The sequence below is a fragment of the Prionailurus viverrinus genome, chromosome C1, assembly GCF_022837055.1.
Source record: "Prionailurus viverrinus isolate Anna chromosome C1, UM_Priviv_1.0, whole genome shotgun sequence".
In the NCBI taxonomy this organism is placed as follows: domain Eukaryota; kingdom Metazoa; phylum Chordata; class Mammalia; order Carnivora; family Felidae; genus Prionailurus; species Prionailurus viverrinus.
The window spans coordinates 14553343-14575353 of NC_062568.1; the positions used below are offsets into that span (position 1 = coordinate 14553343).

General features: G+C 54.5%; 1 protein-coding gene across 7 annotated transcripts in view; it reads left to right on the top strand.

Annotated features, from left to right (window-relative positions):
- TNS1 (tensin 1) overlaps positions 1 to 11441 on the top strand; it is a 202247-nt gene extending 190806 nt beyond the window's left edge. For all 7 annotated transcript variants that reach the window (XM_047871203.1, XM_047871204.1, XM_047871206.1 and 4 more), the window contains 6 exons: positions 53 to 130; positions 1922 to 1993; positions 2220 to 2388; positions 3026 to 3094; positions 3553 to 3585; positions 6683 to 11441. In XM_047871203.1, coding sequence (XP_047727159.1) covers positions 53 to 130; positions 1922 to 1993; positions 2220 to 2388; positions 3026 to 3094; positions 3553 to 3585; positions 6683 to 6827 — 566 coding nt within the window. In that variant the 3' untranslated portion in view covers positions 6828 to 11441. The remainder of the gene's footprint in view (positions 1 to 52; positions 131 to 1921; positions 1994 to 2219; positions 2389 to 3025; positions 3095 to 3552; positions 3586 to 6682) is intronic.
- The last annotated feature ends 10570 nt before the right edge of the window (positions 11442 to 22011 follow it).

Consider the following 22011-nt stretch of genomic DNA (forward strand, 5'->3'; position numbering starts at 1 on the left):
CCCGGGCCTGCTCCCAGTGACACTGCTCCTGACATGCTGTCTCCCCCTGCAGGGTCTCTCTCTGCCCTGGTCTACCAGCATTCCATCATCCCACTGGCTCTGCCCTGTAAGCTGGTCATTCCAAACCGAGGTAGGAACGTGAGACTCCTTGCTCTCCAAGTACATCTTTGAGCTGGGCTGCTGTTTGTGTCTGCTCTGCCAGCCGCTCCAGAACATGGGCCAGCATTGAGGACCTGGGTCATTTTGCCAATCTAGGGAAATTCAAAGCTACTCTCCTTTTTTTTTTTTTTTTTAATCTCCTATTAAAAAAAGAAGGAAAAGTTCTTTAAAAAAACTTAACTCCAGGAACACACATAATTGACTTTCCAGATTGTTCTGGAAAATTCTCTGGTGCCTTTAAGATATTTTTTTGCAAATCCTCAGAATAAGCCCATGGGGGAGGCACTAGAAGTAGGAGTCAGTTATGGGGAGGACTGTGTCTGGAGGATGAGATGGGCATCAGTGGGCAGGGCTGAAGGAAGGGGGAGGGGAAGGCAGATTTAGGTCATGGGGGCGCCCACGTGTTGGAGGTTGGTGTGAATAAAGAGCAGGGAGCACACGCAGAGGAAGAGTGACTAGGTTTCTCATGGCGTGGGAAGAAAACAGGGCCAAGACGTCCCTGGAGTTTTAGTCTGCTTGGCTGACAGGGTGTTCTCTGACTGAGGGGATGTAGAGCTGATGGGAAGAGCAAGGCCTCTTGACTGTGGGAAGTACAAATGGAACCCATGAGCCTCAGGACATATAGGACATTGAGTGAGACACCAGGCCCAGCTTCTCTCAGAGAAGAGCTCCAGCTTTGGAAGATGGCGGATGGATACCCAAGACTCGTCACCGCACAGGCTTCTGTTGCCCAGCCCCATCAATCAGGGCCCACCCAAGGGAAATTATGCTCAGCCCTGACCTTGAGGTCTAGGAACTGGAAACTGGGTACCTGGTCCCCATCCTCTCTGTTTAACAATAGGATATTCAGAAGTGTCTCTGGGACTTTCTTCCAGTTTCTCTTGGAGCTCTTGGGGTTATGCCCATACACAAAACCCCTAATATTATTTCACAATTTCTGTGAATCCAACTCATTTCATTGAATTGCTACTAATAATTGGCCAACATTATTAATTTAAAAGTTCAAGTACAACTTAAGTAGCATTATTAAGCACAGAGTTGAGACACCAACTAAATTATAGTTCTACGAAATTTATGAAAGTAGTTTAGCAATTACAAAACGGTTTGACGTTTACATTATATAAACCAGTGCTTCTCAAAGTATGGTTCCCAGACCAGTGGCATCGGCACCCTGAGAACTTGTTAAAAATGCAGATATTCTCAAGCCCTCCAGTGGGGCTCAGCAACCTGTGTTTTAATCAGCCTGCACTCCAAAGCCTGAGAAACACTGGTACAGACAATACTCCGTTCTTAGTAATATCGAAATCACGACTGCGCTGTATTAGTGCTTTAGTGAATTGGGACATTCATCGATCTACACAAAGACACATCAATGCAAAATGACAACAGAGATGTCAGTTGCCGCTTGAAGTCCTGCTTTATGCCAAGCACTGGGCTAACAGTGTATATGGAACATCTCAAAAACCCAGCACAATGGGTACTGTCATCACAATCTCCATTTTATAGGTGCTTGGCAGGTGCTGGGGTGAGGGTCTGCACCCCACACTGTTGGATTCCAGAGCTCTCAACCCACGTGCTAACTATCGACAGTCCTCACTGAATGTTCAGACTGGAAACACACGCGCCTATTGCCAGGGCCTGTTACGAAAAGCAGTATCCATTGCACAAAGTATTTGCAGAGCTTGCCTGAGGCCCAGCCGAACTTGTGCTTCTTTCCAGCTCTAGAGTTTTAATTACCAGCTGAATTAAATTTTTGTCTCAGACCCCACAGATGAATCGAAAGATAGCTCAGGCCCTGCAAACTCAACCACTGACCTGCTGAAGCAAGGGGCAGGTAAGTGGCCACCCCAGACAGGATGCCCGCCCAGGCCTTTCCTTCTGCCTGCCCTGTCCCGTCCTGCAGACCCAGTTATCTCTGGGCAGTCCGTGATTCTCTGTGCGGATGCCTTGGCCTGAGGCTGGCCTAACATTCATCTACTCCTCCCCCGAAGAGCTGAGCTGGGAAGTAATCCCCACCCACTCCAGTCCCCGTGACTTCTCTTTGGGTGGGTTTATTCCAGCCTGCAACGTGCTCTTCGTCAACTCTGTGGACATGGAATCACTCACTGGGCCACAGGCCATCTCCAAAGCCACTTCTGAGACTCTGGCTGCTGACCCCACACCAGCTGCCACCATCGTTCACTTCAAAGTTTCTGCCCAGGGAATCACACTGACTGACAACCAGAGAAAGTAAGACTCTTCTACTTGCTTCCGTACTGGGCTCTCCCCCCTGTGCCCCATCTATCAATCTACTTACCCACCCACTTACCATTTGTACCTTGTACTCATCTGTCCACCTGTCCACCTGTCCACCTACCAACCTGTGCCTCCATCTGTCCACCTGTCATCCACCCACCTGTCCAATCTTCCACCCACCCACCCACCAATCCATCCATCCACCCATCCATCCATCCATCCATCCATCCATCCATCCATCCATCCGTCTTCCCTCCTACAAATATGCCTGCATAGGGTATACAGCCAGAAACACAACTCATAAAAGTGCCTGATTTCTAGAGCAGAGCCCTTGCTCTTGTGCTCTTCCTCCAGCTTCTTTCCTTCCTCTGTCACATCCCCTCATTGATCATCCTTCAGTACCAGTTTCTTCCTTCTTTTCCTAGTCACTAGCATTTGGGACATGCTTCAGTGACACATTTATGTCCCTATGCATTGCTAAGATGAGCAGCCCAGGCCACCTTGCTCATAAGGGAGAGGCTGGGTTAACCCATGACAGCTGCTGAGGGTAGCCTGACGCCTGCAAGTGGAAAGTGGCAAAGGGTGGTCACGTGGATACTCATTCTCTGTTTATTTGGTATCTGTGCCACAGGCTCTTCTTCAGACGACACTACCCCCTCAACACTGTCACCTTCTGTGACCTGGATCCACAGGAGAGAAAGTAAGTCTCTTGTAGTCACCTCCTCTCGCACCCATCTTCACAGCACTGAAGTCTGTGTGGGGGCATGTGTGGGCGTGGGTGTGCGTGGGGGTGTGTATTCACAGTTCAACTTGAAGATCCGCCTGTGTCTGTGAGACTGTCAGTTATTTCGTTGGGTACTTTTTCCCACCACAAATTTGGAGCCCCTCCCAGGTACTCAAATGCTTGCTTCCATGCCCCGTGCCATATCCTTGACCTTGAATCCGCTTCTCCTCTTCACACTCGGGAGAGCTCTTTTGGAGGCAGGCCACAGTGTTCTCTCCACCCTGAATGCCTCCCCCTGCGTGGTCTTTGGAGGCTCCCACCCCCCTGGAACGGGGTTTCCCTTGCTTTCCCCCTGCAGGTCTGGGCATGCGCAGGGCTGCGTTCTCGGGGGAGGAGTTGTGGTGGTTTACACTGTGGTATCTTTGTCTCCACAGGTGGATGAAGACAGAAGGAGGTGCCCCTGCTAAGTAAGTGTGGCTTCTCCCCCGACGCCAGCTGGCTGCTCCCTGGGCCGGGGTGGGGGGTGGGGGGTTGGTGGTTAGAATCTGGGACCAGGGGTAGGCAAAGGGCAACAAAGGCCTTTGTGCTCAGGTTACTCAGCTTTGGAGAAAAGCTTGGCCAGGCAGCCAGGTCTTTTGCCTTCTCTTGCCTCAAGGCCAGAGGCCCAGCCTCCAGTCTCCTCACCTTCCCTCTCCCAGGACCAGACCAGCAGAGATCTGAGAAAGTGGACAGAAAGCTGGGAGTTCTACTGGAGGCAGTGGTCCTGGGGCAAGGCTTGTTTAAATGATCTTTCTGCCCCAATCCTGGCTTCCTTGATTCCTACTCTTGCTCTTTTGGTGCGTTTCTGTGGATCCTGTGGCTGGGCTCCACCTCTTCATCAGAAGTCGGGCGCCCAGAAAGTCCACATTTCTTCTGGGATGGACCTAGGACCTTTTGGCTGATTCTTCCCCCGCTTTAGCATTTCCCACGTGTCTGCAGGGCACTCGGCCCCAGGATAATTCAGACGGACCAGGAGGCTGACTCTGCCCTCAGGAGGCCTGATATTGGCCCAGTGGATAAGACAAGTGCATAAACAGCCCTGGCGTGCTGGAGTGGTTTTCAAACCATGTTCCCAGGAACCCTAGGGTCCTCCGGTTGCAACCGAGCCATTATGAAGGAAGGAGAAACCCTGGCCTGAGAGGCAGTTACTGACCAGTATGGATCAGGGTTTTCTCAGTTTCGCAAAACCTAAACAGGGTATGGCAATAATCTGAGTACTGAAGCTGGCCTATGGTCTGCAATTCCACATTTGACTTTGTATGGTTCATGCAAGCAGCCCCAATTTTTCTCCCTCATTGACTTTATAATAGGCGAATGTTTTGCTATTGCATCGATACATTCATGGCCATAAATCCTGCTGTCACCTTCATGTATTTGGACTTCATGTAAGATTGCTTTAGAAAAGGAGAACTTTTCCTGTTAAAAGAAAATTAAAACTGCTGCTGTAGCGACACATGAAGGGTATGAAGCACGAAGAAGCAGAGCACATCTAGGCAGGGAGAGATTTGGGAAGGTTTGGGGAAAGAACTAACACTTTCAAATGGGTCTTAAAAGACAGCACATTTTGCACAGGTAGAAATGGGTGTGGGAGTAGGAGACAATTTCCAGGGGACAGGGAGGCAGGGCCACACCCATGGCAAGCCCCCGAGGGCAGGACTGCCTTCGTGGTATGGGAGGGGTGATAAATATTTGCTGAATGAAGAAATTCGAGGATGGAGGCAAGCAGGGGGAGAGTGAGGAGGAAGCACTGTGAGGCCCCCTGGGTCAGGAATGAATGGAGCTGAGCAGTAGGCAGTCAGCACCGTGAACGCCCTTGGGAGCATCCAGAGGGGGATGCAGGGCACCTCTCCTTGCCCGAGGTCACGTAAAGAATTAGCCGAAAGGAGCACGCAGGTGTCCAGCCTTCTTGAAGCTTGCCTTGTACCTACTTCAGCCTTCTTTGAGTTCCCAGGGTCGTTGGGTCTCTCAGTCTCGGACCCCAGCCGGGCAGGCCAGAACTTGGTGTTTAAGGGAGCTCATGCTCATTCAGCACTGGGCCCCACCGTGGGGAGATGGGTCAGGGACAGAAGTGGGCTGGTCCCAGGCCTGGAAGTCATTCTCTTCATTCCGGAGCTGGTTTTGTGCTGAGCTTCCTGCTGACACGGCCTTGCTGGGCCAGGCGGAGCCCCAGGGAGCCTGTCTCAGACGAAGGAGGGGTGTGCAAGGCGCCTCAGGCCCCACATTTAAGGAGACACTTGTTCTCAGGTTCTTGCAAGTGCCCCTCCCTGCCTCGGGGCTGAGGTTTCCTGCCTGGATCCACTGCCCCAAGCAGAGAAAGGACTTGGCAGTTGTTGAACTGGCCCTGGGAGCCACGGAGCTGAAGTAAACAGTAGGGGAGGGCAGGCGGGCCGTGTTTAGGCTGGTGAGGTTGGCTGGCTCTCCACCCCGGCAGAACCAGGCAGCCGGGGCTGGCTCGCTGTCATGCGGCAGCTTGGAGCCGCTCCCTCTGTCCGCCCTTACTGCCTTCCACTGCACCAAGGAGACTGAGCCAGCCTGGAAAGGGGGTCCTGGGGATTGGTCCGTGGACCCAGGCTACCCCTTCACTTGGGCAGGCCATTACCCCGGACTCTGGTCCAGCTGTCCCCAGACCCTGAAACAGAGTTGGGGAGAGCAAAGCTGTAGGAAGCCCAGTGTGTGTGTGTGTGTGTGTGTGTGTGTGTGTGTGTGTGTGTGTGTACTTACGTGCGGTCGGTGGCAAGCAGGACCCAACTTTGCTAATTTTAGCTGTTGTGGTCCAGTCCTGGGGAGAGGGGTTTCCATCGGAATCTCCAGCTGTCCCGATTTCCCCATCTCGCTCTAATTAGCAACGTGCCGACTGGGAGGGGACCTGGGCTCACATTCTGTTCTCTGCTCATATTTTTAACTCTGTTTTGCACAGAGAATGCCAGGTCATTCCAGCCCTGGTGCAGGGAGTAGGGGGGTAGGGAGGAACAGGTGTGGGGTCCTCTGTCCCCTCCCGTTCTCTGGAGCCCAGGAGAAGTGTGTGTGTGGGGGGGTGGTGGTGACCCCTTGTCCTTTTGTCTCCCTGACCCTCTCCTGGTGTCTGAGGCCAAGTGCTTTGACAGGCAGACAGCGTTTTATTCATGTGCTTCTGTGTTGTGTGAACAGTCAGGAAGGGGCAGGGCTGGGAAGGACCGAGAGAAGCTCGCCTAGGAATGTCCCCATTTTATTTTCGGTCTCCTCCCTGCCTTTTAGTGTCCAGTCTTGTCATTTGCCTCCAGCTCCGCCTCCCCCTGCCTCTCAAAGGGGAATCTCTGTCTACCTAAAACCAATGACCCTGTTATCTCCAGGACCTGGCTTTGGGGTGCGGGGCGGAAGGGAGAGAGGAACCCTCTCTCCTGTGCCCTGTGCCCCAGTCCTCATGTGCTGGGAGAGGCGGGAAGAGTGGCGAGAGACTTCAACCTGAGGAGAGCTCGCTCACGGGGGCAGCTCTCCAAGGCCTGGGGTCCGCTTCACGCCCGTCACCCCCTTCTCCTGCCCCTGCAGGCTCTTCGGCTTCGTGGCCCGGAAGCAGGGCAGCACCACCGACAACGCCTGCCACCTCTTCGCCGAGCTTGACCCCAACCAGCCCGCCTCCGCCATCGTCAACTTTGTCTCCAAGGTCATGCTGAGTGCCGGCCAGAAGAGATGAACGCCACCCCTCGCCCGGGGCCATGGCAGTGGGGACGGGGCATGTGGGGCGGGGACTCATGAATCCTGACCACCCTTGAATCCAGAAGGAGGACTTTGGGCCAATTTTGGAGAAGGAGAGAAGAAAGTGCAACGTGGGGAGGGGGAAGTGAATTGCAGAGGGGAAGGGGGGGAGAGAGAGAGAGCTAGAGAAAGAAAAAGATGGGGGAGGATAACTTGGATTCCCCTGGGTGGATGGATACCGCAGAGCCCCCAAAGCCTCCACCGCTAACCAGGTCCACCTGACCCCCCTCCCCCTTCCAAGAGGCCGGGGCTCCTCAGAGGAGACAGACCAACTCCTTGAGGATCTATATTTTGGGAGTAAATGGAAAAGCTGTCTCCCTAACCCGACCGCTTTGCAAGGAGAAATCAAATTGAGAGAATCCTTTTCTGGCCACCTCTGGGGTAGATTGGCAAACCAAAAAGAGCCAGCATGGGCACCAAGTGGCAGAACTTTTGCCTGTGAGAGTACCGTAGACCTGAGGTTCCTGAGGTCTCTGGACTCTGCCTCCGATGTACAGTCTGTGTGGGTGTCTGTATGGGGTATATACTGTGTCCACACCCACATCTTCACGTATTGATTTCCATGTGCCTCTCAGCCAGAGTTATAAATACATAGACTTGTGCGTGCCCCGTGTATTTGCACACGCATGTGCATACTGTCCAAAGAAGGTGAGAGTTGGGCGTGACAGGGCAGCAGGAGTACCCAAGATCACGGGGTCGCAGACTCTCTCTCGGTCCCCACGCTTGCTCTCTAGCGGCCCTGGGTGCTGCCAGCACCTTCCCAGCAAAAACCCCCGCAGGAGTGGGGCTGGCCGCCCTGCAGCCTTAGCTCTGATCTGCCCCCACAGGGAGGCTGGACGCTTGGTTCGGGAGGTGCAGACGTGCGTGTGCATAGTCTTGGGGAGGAGATCCCTCAAGGGGGTTGCTGGTTGAGCTCTGGGGGTCTTCTCGGAGGCGTGTGGCCCAGCAGCAGGTATGGGCAGGTGGCTCCGGCCAGTCTGAGCCCTCAGCCCATTCTTGCGTTTTGTACCCCAGACCAGCCTTTCTTCAGATTTGCTTACCTGTTTGATGCCTTTTTGGGTGTCAGGGATCAAGCCTTCCTGCCCTGGTTTGCCCTTCAGGGTCTCTATGTTGGAGCTCGTCCTGGGGAACCTGCTCCGTGAGGCCCCGGGGGAGACACCCGATGGCCTTTCGTCCCCCCCTCTGCAGGTGATTCTGGGTCTGATTTTTACTGGGCTGCCCGGGCTGTCCTTGGCAGAGCTCCTGGGGCCGCTTCCTGTGCATCTACATGGCCTACCTACAATGCCAAAGCCTCGCTGTTCCCCCTCCTGCCATGGTTTCCCCAGCAGAGCCAAGCTGCCCGTGGAGCAGAGGGGCAAGGGAATGCATTTAGGTCAGAGGGCTGAGAGTCCATCTGGGCAGTTGGGAACCCCCCAGACCACCACCCAAGCGCTCTAAGCCAGAGTAGAAAATTCACCGGGATTCCATTATTGAATGGCTTCTTAAGCCTATGGGGTTCCCTAGAGAGAGGCATTGTACTGATATATAAATATATATAATATATATGTGAGACATACTGACAGAATCTGTAAGCTAATAAAATATAAGAAAAGGTTAAAAAAAAGAATAGGTAAATTGACAAGAAGTATTTATTGTTTTCCCATATTGCTTTATTGCCTTCCCGGGCATACACCAATTCCCGTCCCTTTTTTATGTATAAGTGAGGTCTGAACTGTAGGGGGCCTTTATCCTTGGAGCCATCAGGGGTCTCCTGGCCCTACTGTTGGCCTTCCCTAGACTCCGTCGGGGGCTCAGTGAGAAGGGGGTGCACACGTCCATTCCCTTCACCCCCTTGTTTTCTGGCAAGCCCGGGGCACAGCAGTCGGCCTCCCAGAGATGAGGGGAGCTGCCCCCCTCACTGTGGGCCTGAACAAGTGGATGAGCCTGCGGGGGACAAGGGTGTGTGTGACAGATGTGGGTGACAGGTGTGTCTTTTGCATTTTTTCTCCTCCAAGAAGCTGTATCTGTGTGGACGTTCTGTTTCAGGGAGTTGGAGAGTGTCTGAGGGTAGGGAGCAGGCCCTCGCTTCCTAAAGATTACAACCTTGCACTTGGTGGCCGAGGTTCCTCCAAAGTGCTCTTCCTTCTGAGGCATTCAAGCCAGATACCCAGATCTCCCCCCTCCTCATTCCCTACATACCCTGACTCTCTTCCCAGATAGGAGATATCCCTTGCCCACTTCCTTTGTAAATATCTCAATCTCCTGCTGGACCTGGCCCCAGGACTCTCCCCTCCTGGCCTGGATGTCCTGTCTCCGCTTGAGGCCAGGTCGAGTGGTAGACCCTTCGGCAGCCAGCCCCGGGCCGTCACACGTGCGTTCCCACTGCCCACCAGCAGCTCCCACCTCCCAGGCATGGCCAGCCCGCCCCGCTCAGGCCTGAGCCTAGTGTGACCCTGGGAAGGACTGGGCATCCTGGGAAGCTGATCAGCTCACTCCCTCACGTCCCTCTGGAAGGAGTGGGTTTCCAGAATGATAGGGAAGGGTACCCCCGTCTCCAGGCGGCCCTACCTTTGGGTCAGACACTGGTTGGGAGCACACCGTGGCTCTTCCATGTCTCACAGGTTAGGTCTCTGTACCCATGCGTGCACGCGCACACACACACACACACACACACACACACACACACACACACCCCACAGCGCTGCGGTATATTCTTGCCAAAGATTTCCTTTAAGAGAAAGCACTTTTAATAATTATTGTTATTATTGTGTGAATGTCTATCCTTTCCTCTCCTCCTTCCCCCTCAACCTTTTTTGCTGTTATTGTTGAATCTGTGTGTCAGCCAGGAGAATGCTGTCTGGTCTTGAAACAGGCTGGCAGGGCAAGGGTCTGGGGGAAGTTGGCAAGGAAGAACGAGAGAGGCGGCGAAACAGTGACACAGACGCCAGGCAGGCTCAGGCCTCGGCCCCCCGCTCCAGCCAGGCGTCTGAAGCCGGCCTGGGGCCTGGGGCTGGCCTGCACATTGTCTGGAGGGAAGAAGGCAGGGAGTTGACATCTGTCGGATTCAGGGAGAGGTCCAGGTGGCTCCCTACCCGTGGAACAGGAGGACAGGGCAGGGCATGGGAACAATGGAGAGGTGACCCCAGAGGGGAAATAGGAAGGAAGTGAGCTGTCTGGTCAACCTCCAGGGGTGACTGCAATGCTCCCGCCCTACAGTCTTGGCACCCTGGTCCCCTTATCTAGCCAGGTGTTTGGGGGCCAATACACTGTGTCCTAGGCTAGGGAAGGGCCTTTTGACCCCTATCTTTGTCGGAGTCTCTCCCTAGCAACTCTAAAAATGTGTGGATTCCTTCTCCCGTGGGTTTCGAGGACTCCCTGGGTGTGTCAGAGGCTGGCAGGATAGGAGTGGCGGGGCCTGGTGGCCGTGTGACCTGTAGGAGGCAGCAGCCAGCTGGACAAGCGTGATCCTTAGAAAGGGCACTCAGGAGGGGGGGTACTCTGATGTGCCACAGCCGAGGTCAGGGAGGCTCCCCTGCCATCCAGGGGGTGTGGAGGTGTCTGTAAGCAGAACAGGGATAGGCCCGGGGCATTTGCTCACCGTCCCTGCCTCCTGGCTCTCCCCCACTTCTTCGGACTGTCTCAACTTCAGGATTGGGGGAGGTCAAGTGGGTCCATGCCCCGTCCAAGGGCTGCCTCCCGCCCCTACGTCTCCCCACACTTGGGTTCCTTGGAGAGGTTGGGGGCAGAGTCCCAGAGCCACTCTTCACCCAGGCCCAGGCCCCAGGGTCCTGAGACTGGAGCTCCTGGCTGGTGTTACCCGGGGCGGATGCATACACGTGCGTGTGCAAGTGTGGGTGTATATGTGTACATATTTTGCTGGTCTCTAGGGAACACGGGGTTAGGGTCAAAGGCAGCGAATGAGCGATGGGATGTTAAGGTCAGTATCACCCAGCAGTGAAAGGAATCAGGAGGGCCCCGATCGCTAGATTGTCAGTGTTGTTGGTGAGGACTTGCTACAACGGGGTGCTCCCTCCCGACTCCTTTGTCCTCAGACACCCAGCATGTTTGAGGACTTCCGTTTATTTCCCACACCAGGGCTCTTCTCAGCAGCGAGGTAATTGCAGAGGAATGTCCCCAGTTTGTTTTCTAATCAGTGTTAAACAGTTTGAGACTCTCCTCTGTGTCCATGTTCGGTTTGTGCGTGAGACTGAGCACATGTGTGTGTGTGCACGCCATGTTTCCCCATTTTCTCTCTTCCCTCTGACACGCCATTCGAAACAAATGTAAGAAATTCCTTGCCACCCCCTCCCCACCTCCCAGGCCCTCTGCAGGAGAAACAATAACTTGGCATCCTCCCCGTCCCCTGGCTGTGTATTTATATAGATGGAAATATCCTTTCTATTTTGTATCATCGTGCCTATAACCTCCGCCACCTTGTATAAACCCTGACCTGTGCTCCTTGCCCTGGATATGAATGTATTTTACACCAATGCTGGCCCGCTCCTGTACAGCTGCTTTGTTTCTTGGCGACCCATTGTATGGCTTTATAAATGGTAAAGCGAAAGAAAAAGTCTGTGCCTTTATCTAACTGTGTTTTTCGGGAAGGGGTCTGCTGCGTCTTGGTGAGCATGAAGGGGGCCTCACCCAGGCTCCGGGTATGGGGTGGGCTTCAGGGATGCCTCTGGCATACGGCTCACCTGTAATTTTCCCAGCAGCGTCCCCACCGTCTAGGTCTTGGTTCTGATTGCCACTGAGTTTTTCATCTGGGTTCTTTCAGTTAGGAGAGAAACTCAAACTTTTTTTTTTTAATTTTTTAACGTGTATTCATTTTTGAGAGATGGAGAGAGACAGAGCAAGAGTGGGGCAGGGGCAGACAGAGAGGGAGACACAGAATTCAAAGCAGGCTCCAGGCTCTGAGCTGTCAGCACAGAGCCCGGACGCGGGGCTCGAACTCATGAACGGTGAGATCACGACCTGAGCTGAAGTCGGACACTTAACCCACGGAGCCACCCAGGCGCCCCTCCAACTGGTTTAAGAAAAAAAAAAAAAGAATGTATTGGCCCACGTGACCAAGAAGTGAGGCACCACTGGTCCAGCAGCTCGAACGGTGGAATGGGGAATTTAGCTGCATCACTTGGTTCTGAGTTGGCTCAATTTTTAGACAGCCTCTATCCCTGGGGTGGCCCCACAGATGCTCCAGGATATGGCCACTCGGTGCTACCAGTTTGCAACCTTCCAGTGCAGCAGCTCCTGTAGAGAGCTCTTTTCTCCCAATATTGCAAGCAAGTATTAGATGCTGGGATGAATGCTCTTAGGCTCTGATAGACCCTGCTTGGGTCATAATGACTAACTCTGAACCAACCCGTTTACCTGGAGCTGGTTCACAGGACTGCTTCTGGAACATTCTGGTCCATGGGGACAGCAGGTAGGTGTCGTGACGTCAGAGTGACAAGGAGAGCAAGGCTGTGAGAGGTCATGTAGTTTCTGACAGGCAGATCATGTAGCAAACCTGCTAAGTGCCAGAGACGGCATTGAGCATGTATGTGTATTTTCTCATGCACCTGCACCCAGTGAGATAAGGGCCGTCCTTGTCCTCAGTTTACAGAGAAAGAAACCGAGCTTCAAAAACGTTGAGAGATTGCACAAAATCACAAGGCTGATAATTGGCGGAGCTGGGCTGTGAACCCTAAATAGTCCATGCGTTTCTTAGCTCACATCTCTCTTCCCCCTGCTGTTGGGGTTTTGTTTAGGAGGGAAAGACAGACTCTGATGAGTGATGGTCCGACGGGGAGCTCGGAGGGCTGGGTGGTCTGGCTGGCTTCCCACGGAGGGGACCAGGGCTCCAGATGTGTGAGCAGGGAGGGCACCCTCTGATGCCACCCTGCTCTGGAGGGATGTGGATACTTTAGGCTGGGCCTGGGGCAGGGGATGAGAGAGACAGAGGAGAGGGACAGGCTGAGGCTGCCTGGCTTTGAGGGGACCAAACAGGGGGGCAGGGTGGGGGCCGGCCCTGGGGAGGAGGAACTGGACTGGGGCTGCAGCAGGAGGGTCTGGGGTAGGGAGGTGAGCACTCCTCATACTCCTTACTACACTGACGACTCTTCATTCCTTATTCGAGTGTGGTCCTGCACTGTCAGCATCGGCATCACCCGGGAGCTTATTAGAAAGGCAGAACCTTGGTCACCACCCCAGACCTGCAGGTCAGAATCTGCATGCTAACAAGACCCTCAAGAAATCCGCACATGCACCGAAGTCTGAGCAGCCCGGCTGAGTGTCACACATCTGGGACTCAAACCCAGGGGCCGAGATGCTCCGTGCATGGCTTGCCTCAGCACCACCCGAGCCGTTAGGATGGTGACCGCTCTTCTCTGGGTCTCCGGTGGAGACCAGTGGTCCTAGGCGTCACCTCGCAGTCCCGTCCCGCTGACCGGAGTGTGGCGTCTCTGCAGCCCGGCGCTGGCCGGGGCTAGGAAGGGGCGGGGCCCGGGCCTGGAACTCAGTATCCTGGTCGTTCCAGGTGTTCCGAGCGTGGGCAGAGTCCAGCCGTGGAAGAGGCAGGAACATCAGCGGAAGGGCAGGAGGGGCAGAGGGATGGGGTTGGGGGCCAGAGAAGAGGAGTCTCTCAGTTGGCCTCAAACTTGGCTGAAAAGTCCCGAAGCCTGGGTCACACCCTGAGATCCCAAGTGAATCCGTCTGAGGTCCAGCGGGGGCACTGGAATTTTTCACCTCTCTCCAGAACCACTGTGGAAGACCTTTCTTCGTGCGGAATCCTCCGTGGCAGGTGTGTGTGCCCACAGACAGAAAGACAGACAGAGGCACCTGCCCCGGAGAACGGCCCAGAGGAGGGCCAGAGTAGGAAGAAGTCCTCTCTGGATTGGCTTGGATGTCCCCGTGGCCCCCTTCCCCATGTGCCCCCTTGTGCCCTTCGGAGTTGAGCCCAAATGTCCCTCCTCCTGCCCCAGCCCCCAACCAGCCTGAGGCAGAACTCTTTGAAGGAGAAGCTGTTCTTAGTCTCTCTCCGGGGCCATGCCCAGGCCCTCTGGATGTGAGTGGGAAGGGAAGGGCCTGGGAAATCCGGTCCAGCGGCTCTGAAATGTCTCCTCATGGGCATAAAATTCTGCCTTCCTCTTTTAAAGAACTGGATATTCCTCATTCATTGGCGAAAATGACTATTCATCTCAGGAGTTTCTAAGCAACTCAAAGTACAGAAAGGATATAGCTGGTTCTAAACAACGGACAGTAGGTGTGGGACCAAATGCACCTGTGTGTGTGGGGGTGGGGTGCCTGCACACACCCACATACACGCACACACACGCACACACAGGAGACCTAGCCTGTTGGGCTGCACAGTGTCTCCTTTGCAACCTCCTTCCCGCCCACCTTCTGGTGTGGAGACTCCGTCCCAGGGGTATCAGGCCAGCAAGGGGGCAGGGCTGCTCCCACAGCGAGCTGACCCCTGGCTGTGCTAATTAGCAGAGTGGCACAGTCAGAGGACAGGGACAGCACTGGTACCCCCCTGAGTTCCACAGGTCAGGCCAGGGGCCCGGTGCACAGTGGACGCAGGACGTGAGCAAGCAGGAGTGGGTGGAAAGGGCCAGTGGGCTGCAGCCTCGAGGAGCCTCGAGGAGCCTTGGGACTGGCACAGCTCGGCTTGGAGCAGTGGAGACGCGGGGAGGCCAGGATGCTGGCTGGGCTGTGTCCTGTGGCCTCCCGGGGACAAGGGAGCCCGCACCGTCACAGGTGGGGGCTGCTGGGAGCCCAGAGCGGGGAGGAGCTACTGGCAAGTGTGCTCTGGGACCAGTGAGCGCCCGTCTCTGCAAGTGCTGGAGTGTGGACTGCCTCCATCCCGGGTGTGGCCGCGGGCACAGCCTAGGAAAGGCCTCTCTTCCAGCCTGATCTGGGCATCTGGGAAGACCAGGCCAGGCCTTGGGACTAGAGATGAGCCTCATCCAGTGTAACCTGTCAAGGGAGCACGGGTCTCCGAAGCAAGCATGGCTGGGCGTGGCTCTGGCTTTGCTAGGACTTCGGGAAAGTTTTTTTTCCCTCTCTGGACCCCAGTTTCCTCATCTGTAAAATGGGAGAGCGCCTACCCCGAGGGGCGGGTGTGCAGATGAACTAGAGTCTGCTGCGGGCTGTAGGGCCTTAAGGAATATGCATCTGCGTTCCTCTTCCTGTGCCTCTGGCCTCCTCCACACCATTCCTCAGGCCTCGGGAGACGCTTGGCTGCAGAAAGGACTCGTAGCTGAGAGCCTCCCCAACGATATTGATCTAGCTGGCTCCTGACTCCAGACCACATGCCTGCGGTGGGGGTGGTACGGCCGCCTCCACGGCTCCGGCTTTTATGGGGTTTAAAGATCATCTCTGGCCATCGAGACAGGATGTCCGGGCTCTGGACCCCTCCTCTCAGCCCCCCTTCCATTCCCTGACTCCTGGGTTGGTCCTGAAAAACCAGGGGGTGCTTGCAAGGTCATCGGCCCCTGGCCTCCCCCAGCCTCATATCCTGCATGAGTAGAATCTGACCTGGAGCACCATCACCCCTCCCTCAGGGGACTCGGGCTGGTTGGGGACATCAGGAGCAGAGGCTGCGTGGGGCAGGGGTCCTCGAGGAGGGCAGGAGACCACCAGGGAGAGAAGGAGAAAACCTCACAGACACGGAGCTCTAGAGCTGGTGGAGACCTCAGGGTAAGTCAATCAGTCAATGAATTCACCAGATATTTATTGAATACCTACTATGTGCAGGCATTGTGCTTGGCATTGAGCAATACTGGTGTGTTTGCTTCTCTTGCAGCACCTGGGTCTAATGACAGCATGGAAGGGAGAGTGGGGGGAACATAAAGAAGCAGCTAATATATAATTACAGTGTGACAAGTGCCCCAGAGGACAGGCACGTCATGCAGTAAGAGTTTGTAAACAGATTCTGATGGTCTGGGGAGAGCACAGAAGGGGTCCCCCAGGAAGTGACGTTAGGGTCCACAGAGTGAGCAGGAGTCGATTGGGTAAAAAGGAGAGAAAAGATATTTCAGGCAGAGGGAACAGCACATGCCAAGGTCCGGGGGCAGGAGGGACATAGTCTGCCTGAACCTCACGTGCCTCCTCTGGGCAGCGTGTTTTGTAGTTTTAATTTCATATTCAGTGGAAGGCCAGATAGAAAAGGGGTTAAGCGCACAGGCTGTGGTGTCACGGTTCAGATTCTGCTCCGTTCCTACTGGCTGTGTGACCCTGAGCACGTGGCTTGACCTCGCTCTGCCTCTGTTTCCACATCTGCCAGGGTGGGATGATAGTGGTGTTATCCGACTTCGGGGGTTGGTGTAGGAATTGCGAGTCTCCACCTGTACAAACATTTTAAGACAGCACGCGGCAAACAGTAAGCACTCCATAATGTCGGCTCTGTCTATTATCTACTTACTTGATTCCCTCCCCACTGCCCCCCTCACTAGACTATGAAGTCCTTAAGAGCAAGGACCCAGCTCCGTACCTGGAGCCCCGGCACAGTGTCGGGCATGTGGGAGGCCGTCTCTTCATGTTTGTGGAAAGAGTGAGGCAACTGCAAGGTCAGCGTAGCCCAAGGGAGCTGACGGGGGTGGGGGGTAGGGAGGGTCAGGAGGTTGGACTAGAAGAGGGTGGGTGAGTTTGGCAGGGCGCATTTGGTCACGTGAAGGGTTTGGTGTTTGTTGTAAGAACAGTAGACGGTTTTGAAAATTCTCCATCGTGAGAGTGGTGGGAACAGATTAGCGTTTTGCAAAGATGACCGGGCTGTCTGTTCCAACATCTGCTGAATGCTAGCTATATGTTAGATGATATAGTCGATGTTACCTAACTTATTTATAAAACGACCCCGGGAAACAGGTTATATGTGGGTAAGGACACTAAAGCTTGGGAGATTAGTTTGCCCAAGATCTCAAAGCTGGAAAATGCTACAGAAATGGATTCAAGATCCCTTAGGACATTGACTCAGCTTCTATAACAGATTCCACATTGCCAAACACTTAAATGTGCTAGGAGTCCCCCCCACCCCGCCCCGAGGTAAAGGCTCCAACTCATACTGAAGCTCGACTGATGAAGTTGCCGAGGAAATACAGGTCCTTCAGTTTTGTTATACGTGGTCCAGAAAGGTGGCTCCAGCTCCTGCCATTGCAGCTGCATTCCAGTTAGTGGAAAGCAGAGACAGAGGAAGAGCAGATCATGTCCTTCTCTTTAAGGACACAGTCCATTGTTTGCATTGTATACATGGTTTCTGCTCAGATTGCCACCGCCCGGACCATCACCTGACCTCAAGGAGCTGCTGGGAGATATTACTTTGATGCTGTGCCACCAAGAGTCCAATGAGTTCTGGGGACTCATTAGTAAAGGAAGAAGAGGAGAGTGGGTGTTGGGCGTAGCTGCTGGTTTCTGGCTCACACTCCAGGGCCAGTGGGAAGGAGATCCCCTCTGTGGCTCCAGAAGCAGGAGGTGAGGGCCTACACTATGCTTCTTTCTGGGGCCACACTGGGCATGCTCAATGGCTAGACCTGGAAAACAAACACTGATCCAATGCAGGGGCGGTGAAGTATGGTTAGAAGTATAACACAGAGTTGAGGGACAGGTGAGGAGTTTGGGGCTGGATGCGTTGAGGGAAGTAGCCGAGGGACTTCCGGGTGGAAACGTTCACTGGGCACTTAGAAGTGAAGGGTCAAGGTCCTGAATTTACAGTGATATCATGTGGGGTAGCTGCATGGCTCAGTGGTCCTCTTTCCTGGGAAGGCCATGACATACGGCGGTGACCCCCAGTAGTCATGTCTGTGCATTGGGGTACTCTGACTGCTTCCTCCCAGTTATACAGCAGGCTGGTCCAGGGGCGAGTATGTGACTTAAGGTGGCGCAGTCCAAGCTCCTCCTTGAACCAGAGAAAGGAGAAAAGAAAGGGCCCAGGTCTGGGGTGGGTGACTGTATGAACTTCTAGACAGTACCTCCAGCGAGGTGACAAGATGCAGGAGGAGGACGGTCCTGTGTCTCAGTACAGAGGACAAGGACCAGGGCAGCAGGACAGAGGTCCCTGTGTCTCAGGTGTGGTTCAGAAACTGCAGAGAGCAGCCTCACTGGGGCCACGCAGCCCAGATGATGCCGCGGCCCTACCTAAGGTTCAAGTACTGGGCGCCCCGAAGTTCCTCGCTACTTTAGCGGACAGGGTTATGTGATGGAGGAGATAATCTGAGTCGTGAAAAGATTGTCATGCATTTGTGGGGTGAGATTCATGCTGATCTAAAGGCATCGTAGAGAGAGGAGGGTCATGAGTGGGACCGGGGCACATGGGTGTGTGGGGAGGAAGCAGAGGAAGAGGGTCCTGTGAAGAGGACGGAGGTCTCAGAACGGGAAGAAGACCTCATGTGTTAGTAGGCAAAGGGGCGAGAGTTTCTAGGGAGAAATGGCTGATCAACAGTCCAGCCATCCCCCTTCGGATCAAGTTGCATGAGCCCTGGAAGGTCATTGAATTAGACCGTGAGGCCTTGTTTCTTCCTTTGGGGAAAGAGTGACCACAGAGCGTGGGGTCACAGGGTTGAGCAAGTGGCTTAGCACGGTGTCTGACTCAAAAGGGCGCAGGATAATCCCAGAACTGGTGACTCCATGAGTGACCAGGAGGTGGAGAGAGACAGCAGGTGCGGGCAGCTCTTTCAAAAACCCTGACTGCTACCCACCGTAATTCACTTCTTGTCCTGGGCTTTGCTCTCTGCTCTCAGGTGGTCCACCTGCTTTCAGGTTGGCCTAGCTTCCACCTGCTTAGCACAGGGCAGAGGCCGGGAAAGGAGGTGATTTGTCCTGGAAATCCGAAGCCTCCTTGGGGTGGCCTTGCAGAAGGAGCTGATACCTGATCTCGATCTTTCCCGCAGCAGTATCAGCAGGTGTCAGCTGGGGAGGGAGAAGCCTTCTCTGAATGACGCTCCTTCAGAGGACTAGAACCAGCCGGACTCTATCCCAAGTGGAGATAAGGGAGGTGAAAATCAGGTGAGAGCCGGCTGCCTTTGTGTCTTCGCTTCGCATTACAGCCTCTCCCCACACTTCTTCCTCTCCACTCCCTGCTCCCGGAGCGCTGATAACCCAAAGCCTGGATTGGTATTGAGGAGGCTGGCAGCAGGTGCACGAGGCGGATGCCAGAGCAGGGTGTCCGGGCTCTGCAGGGCCAGGCGGGAGGAGGCCCAGGGAGATGTTACATCTCAAGTATCCCCCCTCAGGGCCCTCTCCCTTCCTTCTTTTCTCGTTCATCCCCTTCCTAGCTACTCTTTCCCGCTGCCTTCCCGGTTCCCTTCGGTTCAGTCCCCCTCACTGCCCATCTCATTGCTCTTTCCCTGTCCCCCAGGGAGCCTCCCCTCACCCCCTGCCCCTCAAGGGGGCCGGTAGACCGGTTGCAACTACCCACTGTGGTCTTTCCTGGTGATTGGACCAGGGACCTCAGAAAACAGGAGGGGCCTAGGCATGCGTGGGGGGCGAAGGGGGGCTCTGGAAGTCCAGAAGGGGCTGCGATTCTGTGATCTGAACTTTTCTCCTCCAGCCTTAGGGTCTGACCGTGGCCGGCTTCCCAGTGGAGTCCCTGGCCTAAAGCTCTCTCCAGCGGCCAATAGGGGTACTGCAGGCACTCTTGGCTGCGGTCACTGAGGCCACAGGCTGAGCCAGCTTCCAAGGGCCTGAGAGGCCCAGTTAACTGAGAGCTGGAAGCCGAGAGTAGTTGGGCACTTAGACGCAGACTGTTTATTAAAAGCTCCAGGGGAGTGGCGGGGACATAGATCTGGAGGCCCCTGGAGGTTTCATCATTAATCACCCTTCCTGGCAGATCAGAGCTGGTCTCTATCTTCTTTTTATTGATTTATTTATTAAAAATTTTTTAAAAAATATTTATTTATGTTTGACGGAGAGAGAGAGACAGCTCTGTGAGCAGGGGAGGGGCAGAGAGAGAGGGAGACACAGAATCCGAACCAGGCTCCAGGCTGTCAGCACAGAGCCTGATGTGGGGCTCGAACTCACCAACTGAGATCATGACCTGAGCTGAAGTTGGACGCTTAACCGACTGAGCCACCCAGCCGCCCCTGAGCCATTCAGGTGTCCCCCAGATCTTCTTAAGGACCTGCTTGGGGATGGGGCCCGAGATCCTGCAGGTGGCCCGTGGTGGCAGGAACTACTGAGGCCCTGAGGCTACTGAAGCCACAGTGTGTGGCTCGGTGGAGGGGCACTGAACTAGCAGCCAGGAGATCTGGGTACACTGGGGCTGGCCAGGAGAATTCCCCTCTGAAATCTCTGTGTCCTTTTCTCTAACATGGGTCTCTGGGCCAGACGATGTCTCTGGGTACCTTATCACAGCCCTGCATGACCCGACTCTCTGGGTCTGCAAGGCTGGTCAGCCCATCGCCCTGCCGCCGGCCTGCTGTTCTCCCTCGCCAAGCTGGCAGGCCGGGCCGGGGTCTCTCCTAGGCAAGCAATGAAGAGTTTGGTTCCACTTGTCCTTAGGAATGACCCGACACTCTGTAGCTTCTTTTCTGCTCACGCTTGTGCCTCGGCCTTCAGTGCGAGCAGGTTTCTGCAGGGTCCAGCTCCTACGGAGGTGGAAAACAGCTGCTTCCTGTTCTCAGGACCCTGGGTCTAGGAACCAGGAATGCAGGTGCCTGCATTCCCTGGATTTGGTAATTCACTTCCCTCCTCTTCAAAGTCAGGGACCCCCCATGAGACTGAGTGTGAACATCCACCTTTCCCTCGAAGACTCCCAGGCCACCGGTCTCACCCACCTGTCCCAGGTCTTTATGAAAGAGAAGCTGAATCTGACAAAAAATAAAAATGAAGAAGTTGAATAGATCTCTTTCCCCCCCAAAAAGGAGTGATGGGGGCAACTTGGCAGAGGCAGGACTGAAGCTGATACCCCAGCTGAAAAACAAAGATGAGACAACAATTTCGACAACCTGCACGTGGAACAGGGAGGCAAAGCCCATGGTGGGGTAAGGGGGGAGAGGGAGCCCGAAAGTCCTTCCGGTCCACTCTGCTCCTGTCCAGCCCCCGATTCCAGGCCAGTTATTTGACCAGTCTGTGCTTCAGTTTCCTTGTTTGTAACACAGGACAGTGATGATAAAGCTACATACATATCAGCGGTCCTTTATGTAGGATGTCTAGTTTGATGTTGACATGGAATATTGGGAGGGAAGTTTATTTATTGACTGCCTGCAATGTGTGAGGTACATAGGATCTCATTTATAGTAAATTCAGCCAGGTGGCCATTATCGCCCCCATTTCACAGATAAACAAACCAAGGCCCAGAGAAGTGATAATTCAATTAAGAGCCGATCTAAGGATTTGAACTCACATCTGTCTGTTTCCAAAGACTTATCCAGGAAGGTATAGATGGGGTGGAGGCAGGAGCCTACTGAGGGTAGGGTCCGGAGAAGGCACAAGTCCTTGTGAGACCAGAGAAGAACAAGACAGGAGAGATGGAGGTAGGGAGGGAAGCAGCAAGGGACAGGCCTAGAGAGAAGAGGGCTCAGGGCTCATGAGAGCTGGTGATCCCTCATTTCAATGTGCCCTTTGTAAGCAAGACAGCTGAGGTCAGAGAGGGGAAGGGACTTTCCGTAGGTCACTTGACCTCTTAGAGCATGGCTGGTCCAAAGGTCCAATGATTGAGAACCTAGAACCATCGCCGACAGTCTGAGAAGGCCAGACGTAGTCTGCAGGATGCATTTGGGGGAGAATCCAGGGCCTGGCCATGGGTGGCACAGGGAAACAGGACCGCAGAGGGCAGCAGTGACACCCTGGGAGAGGAGGTGGGTATGGTGAGAAGACTGAGGGTCAACGTGGGGCCTTCCTTTCCAGCCAGAGCTGGGAAGGCCCCGAGACAGGACTGGAGGGGTCACTTGCCCTGACTCTGGAGGGGCTGGGCATGCGCCTGGGCTTAACAGGAGAAAGTCTCAGGGCAATCCAGGGACGGAGGGAGAGAGAAGCCACAGAGAAGCAGCTCACGGCCAAGGACATCATGGTTAGAATCTGAGTCCGTTGGACATCCAGCTGTGGCCACGAGGCCAGTCATCTGGTCCAGAATCCCCTCCCTCCTTTAGGAGGGGAAGTGGGCATTCTGTCTCTTCCTGCCTCCCCTGGTCCTGGGGAAAGGGTTGATTTTAGGCTGTAGAGGCATTGGA